The sequence below is a fragment of the Leptosomus discolor genome, chromosome 2, assembly GCF_034619465.1.
Source record: "Leptosomus discolor isolate bLepDis1 chromosome 2, bLepDis1.hap2, whole genome shotgun sequence".
Lineage (NCBI taxonomy): Eukaryota > Metazoa > Chordata > Aves > Leptosomiformes > Leptosomidae > Leptosomus > Leptosomus discolor.
The window spans coordinates 119,344,455-119,357,895 of record NC_141392.1 but is presented as its reverse complement, the minus strand read 5'-3'; the positions used below and the strand labels follow the sequence as shown (position 1 = coordinate 119,357,895).

Here is a 13,441-nt window from a genome sequence, read left to right as displayed (position 1 = left end):
ATAATTTAAGGGTTTTTTTAAGAACAAACAAACAAACAAAACCAATTGGGAGAAATATAGGCAAGCCAGGTCTACCTTACAGATTCAGGAGACGTCCAGTATGATTTTGCAGGCAGTGTAATTGTATGAATGTTCCTAGACCCCAGTGGGTAAATTAATTCCTGGACAAGTCTCCTGTTACTTTTGGGACTCTCTGTACTATACTGCATTATACTGTGTAGAAGCTGGCACACTGTGTAGAAGCTGGCACACTTGCTGATTCTAGCAAGTTTCTAAGGATTGCAAGTTGATTTAGGTGTGTTCATCATTTAATGTTTGCATTTGTTTATAAATGCCACTGTTGATTAAAGTAACAATTTGTACTTTTGAAAACTCCTGTATCTCTTAAATAGCTGGGTTGTGATTTTTGAGCATGCTATGGTGATGATCCATGTACATTTTCATGCATTTGTGGTATTTCCCAGTTACTTCTGTCTATATCAGTGTTGTAATATACAATACAGAACAACGTAAAATGGTAAAGAATTTGCATAATTGTGATAAAATTAAGAAGTGTGCTGTCCTGTTTTCTAGATAAAATAATTAGACATAGAGCTTGTACTTTGAAGGACACTGCTCATGCTATCATTGCTGCTGAACTGGATCCAGAATTTAATAAGATGTGTGAAGAAATCAAGGAAGCAAGAAGAAAAAGAGGTATGTTTAACTTCGTTTATCGTAACACAACGTATACGGGATAGAAAACAGAATTTGCAAATGTCCATATAAAATCTGAAATTTAAGATGAAATGTAGAATGCATGTCAGACTCAGTATGTGTTAAAGGATGACTGAGCTTGGAACTTGTCTATTTTGTCCAGCTATGTGAGCTGGTCCGATAAGGCACCGTCCTTCTTTACAAAAGATGAAAGCATTGCCAGTTGGAACAAAAAGTATTGTAGAACATGGTGAACAGAAAAATGTTGGATTTGCTGTATTAACTGAAGGTGTGGTGAAACCAGAGATGAATTCTAAAAATACTGCAGTGTAATAACAGTTACGATTAGGGAGAATGGCGTTTAAAACAGTGGATTTTCAGGTCACCCTGACCTGTGCTCAAGCATACTTTTGGTGGTAATGCTGATTAAGGAGCAACTATTACATCCACATTGAGGGGAGCATGAGGTTGACATTCTAATAGTCTAGGATCGGGAAATATAGCCCCCTACATTGGAGGACATCACTGACTTAATTTTGTTTAAATTAGTGCAGTTATTTTCAACTTGTATTCCATAGACCTCCAAGTCTGTGGACAGATTCTAAAGTGACTAGAAAAGGGTAATCAAAAGCCTAAACATATTCCCAGTATGGGAACAGGGCTCTGTTTATGTGAAAGATTCTGTACCTCCATGGAAAATTATTCAAGTTCTGAAAATTGAAAAAGGTTGAAAATCCCTGAACTATAACATTAGAACAAAATTTCATGCTCATTTAGGGATTACTGATTTCAGTAATTCCAGCTTTGCCTTGGCAAGTTGCCTCCTTCTTTGCCTCCTGCTTTGGTAAAAACCAGCATTATTAGATTTCTAGGTTGAATTTGGCTGATCTTAACTTACTGCTGCTGCTTCTTGAAATACTTCTATCAGTAAATTGAAGACCCGTTATTAATAATTTTTTTTGAACTATGCAAGTATCTGTAGGCTTTCTCTTCTTCAGGTTTAAATGGATGCAGTTCCTTTTATTTTCCCATTCAGTCATGCATTTTTGTGTCTAATTCTGTACAAGCTTCCAATGTGTGTTTTGAATTGTGGATAAGAGAAGCAATTGTAATTCACCGTGGTTGTAAAATAGGACTAATATAATGCCTTCGTTTCTCCTCTGTACTTTTCTATTAGAAGTATAAGAATATTCACAATTCTGGCCTTAGAGTCACACTGTGAGCTATGCTCAGTTAATTATCCATTATGAGTCCCCACGATTGTTAAAGGTTATTGCTTCCGAGGTTAAAGTAACTGCTTGTAAGAGCTCTTGGTTACAGCGAGTGACTATATAGCTTGTAAGTCCCTCCTTGCAAGTCTCCCAAGAGCTAACCGGAATGCTGCCCTTCTTTTTGTGGCAGTGACCAAGTAATACATATTTCTGGGGGCAAAACCTGCAGACCCTGTTGAAAGAGATGGGTTTTCAGAAGCCATAGTTAAGGCTGATGGTGTCATGCAACGAACTTGTTAAATCAGAAAAAGAGGACACTATTGGTGTCAGATGCTGGTTAGTGGACCTTCAGATACAGGTAGGTAACTAGCAGTACCAGTTGTTTGTGAGTGGCACCAGCTCACATACAACAATGGACAGGTTTCAAAGTGCATTCTGCACGTTGGCATGGAAACTGTTACAGAGTCACAGATATCTGCAAGTCACGTTTCAAAGATGCTCTTGCTTTTGGACCACATTGTGGTGGTTTCCAGAACAAATGAGCTCTTCAGTAGGTGCAGCTGCAGAGTGTGGAAGGCTGGGATCACTTACTGGATCAGCAAGGACAGATTTGGAATGCAGGGAAGAAGCTGAATTAGATTACCTGGTTATGAATAAAGAAAAATATATGAAGCTCTTGAGGTCTGAAGACCTCATGCTGTAAGACAAGCTCAAGAGATTGTCATATCCCTGGAACATGAGTTGTGTCAAAGATTGTGGTGTAGAAAGAACATCAAGAAGATGGCACTTCAGGCACGTAGTCTTGGCGCTGGCATTGTTAATGGATGGAAGGAGTGTGAACATTGATCAACCTTGCTGTTACTCCCATTTTACTCTACAGAAAATGCTCAGCAAGACAGCAGAATAGCAAAATCACAGTGCATCTGCTGGTCTAGACTTTGATATGTACCCTGTTTTGGAGCATTTCGGACAAGGGATGACAAAGGCATATACTTGCATTTTCTCCTTTGATTGGTTATTAAGGGATTTCTGGCTTCTTCTTTGGGTTGACCAGATGATCAGGTATAGAAGTGATCCCTAGATCCTCCGTCTTCCCCTCTGCTTCGTAATAAGAGTATATTTTGAAATAATGAGGAAATACTTGAGGAAAACTGTGCAAGCAGTGTAAACTATGCTGCTTGCTGTCTAAAGGCTTGGTGCTTTTAGGTCACTTAAATGCAGGGGTGGTTGTTTATACCAGCTGAGTATAGCCTGAGTGGAGCTACCTGATGAAATCATGCTGAATCGGGCATCCAGCCTCGTGGGCTGACCAGCGTATGGGGCAAAGTGGTGGGGAATTGAACCCTTAAGTACTTCTTTTTAATATCAACAAGAGATGTCCAAGCAAGGCCTTAAATGAATGTTGAGACAAGACACAGTGAGTGTGCTTCTCTGTATGATGCAGGTGCTTTTTTCAGCTCAGAGTACCCTAAGCTTCTCTTTTCATCTTCCTCTAAAAGTGCCAGACTGGCATGTATACAGTCTGATGGGGAAAAAGAAATAACACCATTCAGTGTCCACATTTCTCTGCATATATTTCTGGACTCATCTTGATAAAGAATCCTACCTTCAAGCCTTATCAGACTTAAAATTCTTAGCTTGCCAACAGATTTTTTCTGAAAGAAGGGCAATAATGCGAACAGTGGGTCAGAGGGGAAAAAAAAGTCCACGTTTATCATGAGAATCTACTAACAGTTCTTGGACTGAATATGAAACTTGTATTAACACCTCCTCAGAAGAGGTCAAGGTAGTGTTGCAGTTGTGAATTGAGTCAGAGTGGGTGGCTGTGGCCATCAGAAAGGAAATTTGTCTTCTGACAAAAAGAACATGCCCTGTACTTGGTTAGATCTTGGCCAGCATTTTCTTGGCTACATTTGGAAAGGCTTCAACATTCAACATGAGAATTAGATGGAGTCGGGAAAGCTGATCTGCATGAGGCTTCTAATAGATTCTCTGGAAATGTTATCAAGTGTCTCTGTCTGCAATCACAGAGGAGTTTAGAAGGCAAGTGACACACGCTGTAGGCTTTTTAATCTTTACGCAGTTAAAACGCCATTGATTTTCTGCATTGTGCCACCTATTAGCTCTTAATTTATTTCCAGGATACTGAAGATGAGGGTTAAGGCTATGAAGCTCCATATCCATTTTCCTCACAATTCTCTTGGCATGTTATTTAGCAATCTTAAATAGTTTTACAATGGAAGGTATTTTCTACATCGCTTTCTTTTTCCCCACCTTTTCTGTTTTTTTGACAGAGCTGCCATTTTTATTTAGTACTGAAACTGGTGACCAATCTCAAAAGAAATACTGCAGTATAACAGAATAATAAAATGTGTTATAAAGTCAGTATCTGTTCTTGTATTACTGAAATGAGGTGCTGTTGTTGAAAGACTGTAGATCTGAGGATAACAAGTTCTAAGTTGGTCACTTAAAAAAACCCAACTAGATTATTGGAATTTGCAGTTTCTTGTTGAAACCAGCAGATAACAAGGTGAAAGTGGTGGATGTTTCAAGTAATGACATATGCTTGGTATGCAGTTGAAAATACTTGTAGTGGTACCTAGAAACTTATGCTGTAACTATAAACTGTTAGGTGAGTGCTCCTTTGTGAATCTGGATTCTGCATCCATCAGTTTTAGAGCTTCTTGTCAGCTCTTGATCACTTGGTTCTGGTTACTACTGGAGACATAGTATGACGTTGTGAAGACTGTTCTGGTGGATGGATAGGAAATTGTAGTTCACAAATATGAAACTTCAGGGATTCATTTATGTCTTTAAAATGTGCTTAACCAATATGAAAGTTTGCAGTTTTAGAATTTAATTAAAAACCCTTTGAAACAGTAGAAGCTATTAGATGAACTTACGTTAGAGAAAGCAAACCAGACTTTGTTAGAAGCAGAATTGCATTTTTCTTAATATCGGAGCTCGTAGTGACTCTGAAATGGATCCATTTTACGTTAACATAGATCATGGTGACAATACAAGGTTTTTATTCAGATACTTTTTTTTTGATGTGGCATACAATGCCATTATGAATTGCCACTTATTTTAAATCATCTGCTTAAAATTAGGAAAAATTGAAACTGTCAATAGGAATTTGCTTTGTAGAGAAAATACAGATAGCAGAGTGCAATCTTTGGGGACCCAAGTGTGAGAGACAGTCATATTTTTCTAAGCTGTCAGAGCTGACAGTTTTAAGACCATACAACCGGTAAGTTATGTTGTCAGTAGAAAACAAATATTCTTGATTCTAATCTTTGTTTTGAATGTCTAGCTAAATATTAATTGATGTGTTCTTATTGCAGCATGGTATACCAAGTTTCTTTTTAAATTCAGTAGTTTTATGCAGCTTGGTTTATTTAAATAGGTATGGTTATCTTCTGTATGCAGGCTTATCAGTAACAGCAGAACAAATAAATCCTCATGGTTCTACTGTACGGAAGACAGAAGCTAGAGTTGAAGAGGCTTTTCGGAACAAACAAAAACCCACAATGGCGGTGTGGCCCAACTCTGCAAATAAATGTGCATGTGAGTAACTTGCGTGGTAATTGTGCAACATGAGAGGTACTTCCCATGGCAAACGTTTCATATGTGTCTCTGCTGCTGTTAAATGATTATTTCCAGAAGTAATTTTGGGCATGAAACACATGGAACTTTAGGAAATACTCTTTGTCTGGCTACATGAAATCTCTGCCCAAGAAGTTGTAAAGAAGCAGGATTTCTGTTTTTGTGATAAGGAATAACTCTTTCTAATGTACTATGAGTACTACATTTTTCTTTGTAAGAGACTGTTTTGGATATAAGACAACTCTGATCTAATGAGAAGATCACTTTTGTTTGTTCGATGAGTGTTAAGATTTGTTTACTCAGTATGTGTATTCACAGGTACATACCTACATGCAGCTTCATACTGCCTTACCTACACCATTGTTACTCCCTTCCTATCTTCAGTGCATAGAGTATCATACTAAAAGTTAGAAAAGAAATTGCAGATTTAACTGTATTTTCCTTTACGGCACCTGATATTCAATAGTCAGTACCCATTATTGGAGGATGTTAAGATACTCTCACTGCAGCCTACTGGATTAGTCCGATTAAGTGATCAAAATCTCTAGAATTGTGAGGAGTGACTGTGGTGTAGGTAATCAGAGACACTGCTAATTATTTTCAAGGGGTAAGTTGATTAGAACAGGTAAATACACAACAGATATTTTTGTTGTAAACAAAACAAAGACTATAAGAGAAGGTGAGTATAAGGGATATACTGGTAGTTGTGCATGGCTTTCCTGTTGAAGATGTGGAATCCATTGTTAATATATTATCAATTATTGCTTGATAGGCAAAGTGATCGATTGAAGCTGACAGATTTTCGTTGGTCTTTGTGCTGGCCTTCATGGTGCTTTTCTTTGATGAGAAAGAGTTTTCTAGGCATGGTACTAACTGCCCAGAGATGAACATTGTTTATATATGAATGATAGTGTTGATGTCAAATAGTTTAATTAATTAGAGGAGTATGGTTTTTATTTCCTGAAGCTGTAATTTCTTCCGTTTAAGGCATTAAAGTCAATTGTACAGAGTTATAGCTTGAATAAATTGTTATAGAATAAATTGATGATGTGGATCAGAGCTGTTCTTCATTTGGCAGCTTGTGCAAAAACAGAGAGGAGGGAAGGGATTCTCAATTTATTTTTTTTTAGTTTCCTATGAAATCCTAGATGGAGATTCTCACTCTGGCTGATCTACAGAGCACTTTCCTGGCTCTGCATGCTGTGCAGCAGACGGTAGGGTTTATAGACCTCCAAGCCAGACATCTCTTTGGGCAGAAAGATAGCAGCCATTACTGGTGGCTTGTACAAAGGGAAGCTCTGGTACCTCTGCTCTCTTCTCTACCTAATGTGGATGCAGTGGCAGTCATTTGAAGACCACAATCATTGACTGAAGGAAACTGCCAGTGTTTCTGTGTGTAAACAAAAAAGAAGTTAGTGTTAAGGCACTGTTCCTACTAGTGTTCTGGTGATTTAGGTTGGAAGGCAAGAAAATTTGAGACTTGGTGGTATTTGGGACTATGCTTAAATGAAAATCTGCCTTTTAAGACGGAGTCTGGCAAAGGTAACTAGTCCAGGAGGGATGTGATGCATCCATTAATCAACAGAGAGAACCGGGAACTGATGAGCAATCAGAAATCTACAGAAGGGATTCAGGTAGTACATGGGCACACTTAAAAGACTGATGTGGTAAGTTCAGTATAGACTAGAAGCTAGGAAGAGAAATAGTCTTAAAAGGGTGTTTGGAGGAAGGATCTACAGCAGGGTGAGAGGAGAACTGAGCAGATTGTAAGGAACTCGAATAGCAGTCACTTGTATGGTGGACTGTGACTGTATAAATGGAAGAAGGGATTTCTGAACAGAGATCATAAGAGTCATAGAATCGTAGAATGGTTTGGGTTGGAAGGGACCTTGAAGATCGTCTAGTCCAACGCCTCACCATGGGCAGGGTGCCTTCCACCAGACCAGGTTGCCCAAGGCCCATCCAACCTGGCCTTGAACACTGCCAGGGAGGGGGCAGCCACAGCTTCTCTGGGCAACCTGTGCCAGTGTCTCACCACCTTTGTAGTGAAGAGCTTCTTCCTAAGGTCTAATCTAAATCTCCCATCTTTCAGTTTGAAACCATTACCCCTTGTCCTGTCACTGCCCTCCCTGAACAAGAGTCCCTCCCCACCTTTCCTGTAGCCCCCTTTAAGCACTGGCAGGCCACTATAAGGTCTCCCTGGAGCCTTCTCTCCTCCAGGGCTAATAAACCCCAGTTTTCTCAGCCTGTCCTCATAGGGGATTTTCTCCAGCCCCATGATCATCCTCGTGGCCCTCTTCTGGACCTGCTCAAGCAGGTCTGTGTCTTTCTTGTGCTGGGGCCCCAGAGCTGGACACAGCCCTGCAGGTGGGGTCTCACCGGAGCGGAGTAGAGGGGGAGAATCACCTCCCTCAACTGCTGGCCACCCTTCTCTTGATGCAGCCCGGGATGCCATTGGCTTTCTGGGCTGTGAGAGCACATTGCTGGCTCATATTCAGACTTCCGTCCACCAGCACCCCAAGTCCTTCTCCCCAGGGCTGCTCTCAATCCACTCATTGCCCAGCCTGTATCTGTGCTTGGGATTGCCCTGACCCAGGTGCAGGACCTTGCACGTGGCCTTGTTGAACTTCATGAGGTTTGCACGGGCCCGCCACTCCAGCCCATGATAAGATAATTTTAGACGTAGAGTGAAAACTTTTTTATGGTCAAGACTCGGGATTTTTTTAAAGACTAAGGTGTATTACACAGGCAGAGTAACAAGGACAATGACTCATGTATTTTAAGTACACAGGATAAAAACTGTACTTTCTAACTAATAATTCTGAAAATCTACCATTTTTTTCCTGCTATTTGAACTTGAATTATTTTTTTTTTCCTTAGATAAATCTAAGGGAAAAAAATCACCTATCATAACACTATTTTCCTGATTAAATTCATTTTTTTAGGAGCTTTGTTTACTATATTTTAGAAAATAGGTGCAAAAAGGTCAATTCAAATTAAACACTTGAGAACCCTAAAGGAAATTATTGTCAAGCATCTTCTCTAAAAACAGAGTGGACTACAGGCAGAGCAGCAGCCTTGCCTGATTTAAAGCCCTGTTTAGAGCTAATACAATAGAGAATGAGAGTTAGTTTATCATGTGTTGGTTAGTTTTCTGAGGTTATGTATTTTGTATGAAACTACATTTAGTTTTTTAGATACCTATTATTTTGCAACTCAGTTAATTTTTCTAATGTATTTTAGATTTTTTTTTTTCTAATTTCATTAGACCAGAGGGGCTGTCAGAAATGTGGCACAAAATTATTGTTCTGTTTGAAGGCATGATGATACACGTTCCTGAGTAAGATTAAATCTGCAACTTCCATTTCCCTTGTTGAAGCTACACAAGGTGGTGGATTGTGTATCGCAGTATAGATGAGTTTTAAAAGTATTGCATTACTAGAAGTTGCTGAAAATCCATTTGGGAGAATTCTGACACAGATAATTTAAAATATTTCTATATTAACTGTGTATTTTATGAACAGTGCAAGGGTTCTCATGGGACCGTAGAATGGGACATAGGTCAAAGCCTGATATAAGTAGTTGTGTGATCATAGAATCACAAAATTGCTGTGGTTGGAAGGAACCTCTGGAGATCACCTAGTCTAACTCCCCTGCTCAGAGCTGGTTGCTCAAGGCTGTGTCCAAGTGTGTTTTGAGTATCTCCAAGAAGGGAGGCTCTGTGACATGCCCGGGAAACCTCTTCTACTGCTTGGCTGCTCTCACAATAATTCCTTTTTCTTAATTTTGAATTGAATGTCTTGTGTTTCAGTCTGTACCCATTACCTCTTGTCACTGGGCACTGATGAGAAGGGTCTCGTTTCGCCTTTGTACGACCGTGCGTGGAGAAGGAAACCGCCAGCAGTGTGCAGCTTGGTGTGTCTGGGAACTTAATCATTGCTATATGGTTTAGATGCACATTAGCACATAAAACATTAGCATCTCTTTAATTATTGGGGTGCTGTATAGTAAAGCTTTGTCCTACTGCTCTATTTTGCCAGTAGATGGAGTATGTTGCATATTATTTTACCGTCTTGCAGTTGCTTCCTTTAGTGTTACATACAAATGAACCGAATGGGGAAGATTCAGTTTTACATTCTTATCTTTTTTTGCAGTATTTAACAATAATATATTCTAGTGATAGACTGCAGATTTTCTGTTTTCTTCATGGAAAAGACGACTTTTGCTGCATGATAAATATGATAGCTGAGAAAATGGCATTTTTGGGAAATAAAAAAATTAAATATTTTGTGTGAAGTATTAAAAATAGAAGTTTTATATAGAAGTAATTTTATGCAAGATGAAGTAAATTCACTACTAACTTTTCCCAATAATTGAAGTGATCAGTGGTCTCTATAAAAAGAACTGTAGGGAAATCAAGCAAGGATCTTAAAAACTGCTGCAGAAAATCTAGTTTGTAAATAAATATTTTGTGTACCTTTTTGTGGTTTGTTTGGGCTTTTTTTCTAAATGGCGATCTTTGCTATCACATGAAACCATGCTTCTGATTTATGGTGGAAGTAGGTTTTGTTTTGGCAGGAGTATTTTTAAAAAAGATTTTTAGAGAGAAAAGGTCTTCTGTTTATAATCTTTCTCAGACCTTCTTTTATTCTCAGTCTTTGTCTGATTTTCACCTGTTCAGTCTCTCTTCTTTGACCTCTCTGCTACAGTGGTATCGGTGGTTGCTGTACTTCAGGCATTCATGTGACTACAGTAACGCCTTATCAAAGGACATGGCAGACCAGATGCCATATGGTTTTTATTATTTTAACTATCTTTTGCATTTTGGACTAGTTCTGAATTTGGATTCAGAATTTAGATACTGGCCTAACAGTCATCCAGGTGCTAACATTGGAATCGTAGTAGCTGCTGATGTTTTGTTGCAAATTCTACACTTGGTGCTGTTTTCTTTCCTCCTCCTGCTCTCCAGAAAAGGGATTTGACTTGGATTAATTCTCACGTGAGACAGAGGCAAGTACTGTAACTTGGCCAATGTGATTAAGTATTATTTTTTGGAATTTGAGGACATTTTACTCAGAGCTGAGACAACTGTCTCTTTTTGTTTATCATTTTGTTCTGGGTGGTGTAGGAGTTGGCATTCTGGATGAGAGTAGTTTGGTCTCCTGTATCTGATGCTGGCTTCAGCCATACGCTTTAAAAGGAAGTTGCAAACATTTGAAAAGTAAAAATTACTTTTTTTGTGCCTGAGTTTGAAGGAAATACCGATTTAGCTGATTCTGAGTTGGTTAACAGTTCTTTTAAAACCCATAGGCTTTGTAATTCTTCTAATTTAAAATGCCATTTAGTGAATTTGTGGGAGTTCTAATGAATCCTGACTGCCTCTTCTTCATTGGGATCCCATCAAACTTTTGAACTCAGTGATATGTAGTGGCAAAGAGGTTTTCCTTCATTGCTGTTAAGTACCTGCCTCTTGAATTAATCAAATATCTTTTTTCTGTGACAGAGGGCAAAGAGGGTCCTATTTACCTGCTCAGTGACTTTTTTTATATTCTCTTGTTGTTCATCTCCTTTGTAACTCAGTAACGCAAGATTGCTCAGCCTTTTTTTTAAGGAGGAGGATTTCCTGAACGTATCACCATCACCTTTCTTATAAACCTGGTAAAAAGAGAGACTTTTTAGAAAAAAAGATTTCTTTAATGAGATCTTCTAGAATTAATTTCTTTTCCTCTTAAGTGGCATGCACAAAGTGATGTAATAAAAAACAGTTTTAAGACCTTTTAGATACATCTTACTCCTTCCTCCCTTTTGAAAACTGTGGCAATGTTTGCTTTGAATTGTTTAAAGACTTAGCATAAGGTTTCTGTCTGCAGAAGTTGTTTGTTTTCTTGTGATTATTGCCCATTTTTTAACCTCAGTTGTCTTTGGTGGTGCTTTGTTTGGTTGGGTTTTTTTGGTTTTGTTTTTTAAATTTTGCCTCCTTGACACAGAAACCAACCAGCAGCCATGAGCCTTTCAGATATGTGATTTAAATGAACGCTGTAAACTCTATTGAATGTAATTTTAATTAGAGTAGGAGCCTCTTCTCCGCTTGTGAAGTTGCAGGAGAACTTTCCGTTCGTTCATGGCTCTAGCAGCAGGGAAGGTGTCATTCAGTGGTCCTTAAGAGCCAACTGAATGTATCAAAAATGTACGTAGCTGTAATAGCTGCTGTTGTAGAGAGCTCCTCATCAGAGGGAAAACGAGCCCACCTATAGAGGTGGAAGGTCTAAAAATGATCTCCACAGGTGATGTTAATCTGATTGTCTCTTCTCTTTTGACTTCATTTTTCCATTTAATTTTCCTGTGTGGCTATCTTGTCCTGTACTTTACTAACATAATTACTCTGGTTTCGTGTAAATTATATTTCTAGCTTGGTTTCCCAAGAAAATAATACCTGTGCTCTCTGTCCATCTCTGCTCTCCTAATAACTGGCAAATCATTTATCCAGGTTCAGGCAGATTTGACAAGAGTTGAGGGCTGAAAGATTAGATTCCTGCAGGTTTTGTGAAAATTGGTGGCTGGATAAATCTATGCATGTAGTGAAGGAAAAGGCTGTAGATTGAAAATGGTAGTTAGCTGTTCTGCTGGGCCTTGTTAGCTGATCAGTTGAAACGTTGTGTTGGCTAGGCATGGCATGCACACCTCAGATGGGGAATATCCTGTATCTGGTTCAGCTGGGGTGGGGAGGAACAGAAGATAATAGGGAGAGTTTTGTGAGAAATACTGGGAAGAGCTTGAGGTGAGAGCGTTATAAAGGATGGTAGTTAACTAGGGGGAGAAAATGCTGTAGATTGCACAGCCAAGGTTTTTCTTGGAAACGCGCTTCATCTCCTTGTGGAACTTGACTCTTCCTTGTTGAGTAGAAGTGCCCAGGTTCTTCAAGTATTTGTTTACGTAACATGAACTGTTATATACACTGATGAAGATCATAAATATGTGAAGTGGTTGCATAGAGGTTTTTTTTGAATGTATTTGTCAGGTCTGTGCCTGGAGTGCCTTAGTGCCTTCCATCTAGGTGGAGAAGGTCTTCTAGAGATTAGTTCTACAGTCACTTCAAGCTGGTCAAACTGCAGGTTACTACTAAAGGTGCTGTCTTGCCTTTTCATTGGTTGCATATTCCCACCATCTCCCCTGCGCCAGCACCATCGTTCCTGAGTTGGAAAACTCAACTGAAGGTGTTGAAAACTAACCCAGGGGAAAAAAACCCATAACGTTTCAGATGGATTTAGTTCCCTTATCTGTTACACTGCAGGAACAGTAGTGCCGGCACAAATGAGGTAGTGGAAATGCTGTAGCTGGCTTTGGAGGGAGAAATGACTTTGTCTGTTAGTGGAAGCTGGCACCTCATTTTGCTTTTTAAGCCATTGTGGAACTGTGCTCTGTTCTTTCTTGCTGCTTATCTCTGACTGCAGTTTGGGACTTTGTGACTAAAAACTCCAGAGACTTTCAAGTGGACTGTTCAGTGCCCCTTGGTAGGGAATGTGGAGCTACTGGAGGCAGCTAAATTACTGTGGCAGATATCTATATATCCTGGATGCTGCATAAGAGAGCATAAATTGCTGGTAATAAGTGCTTTCTCAAGGCTTTGAGTTACTTTACACGCAAGACATCAGAAAGAAGTTCAGGGGTTTGATCATGGAAGAAAAACTTAAAACATGTGCATTGCTTCAAGTGGTTCTTGATGATACTACAGACACAAAATCTAGATCCATGGTGATCTTGCTTGCCATGAGAAGAAGCTCCTTTGGATTTAATCCCCAGGAATTCTTCGTGAAATAAAGGTAGCAACAGAGAATCTGCTGTTTGATGGATGTGAGTTTTATCATTTAATGACAGAGGATTCACATTCTCTGATGGACTTTTAAGCAGTGCAGAGACATATAAGGGTC

General features: G+C 39.2%; 1 protein-coding gene across 2 annotated transcripts in view; it reads left to right on the top strand.

Annotated features, from left to right (window-relative positions):
• ATAD2B (ATPase family AAA domain containing 2B) overlaps positions 1 to 13,441 on the top strand; it is a 76,219-nt gene that overhangs the window by 50,884 nt on the left and 11,894 nt on the right. For both annotated transcript variants that reach the window (XM_086460344.1, XM_086460343.1), the window contains exons 23-24: positions 574 to 696; positions 5,337 to 5,474. In XM_086460344.1, the coding sequence (XP_086316470.1) occupies positions 574 to 696; positions 5,337 to 5,474 (261 nt within the window). The remainder of the gene's footprint in view (positions 1 to 573; positions 697 to 5,336; positions 5,475 to 13,441) is intronic.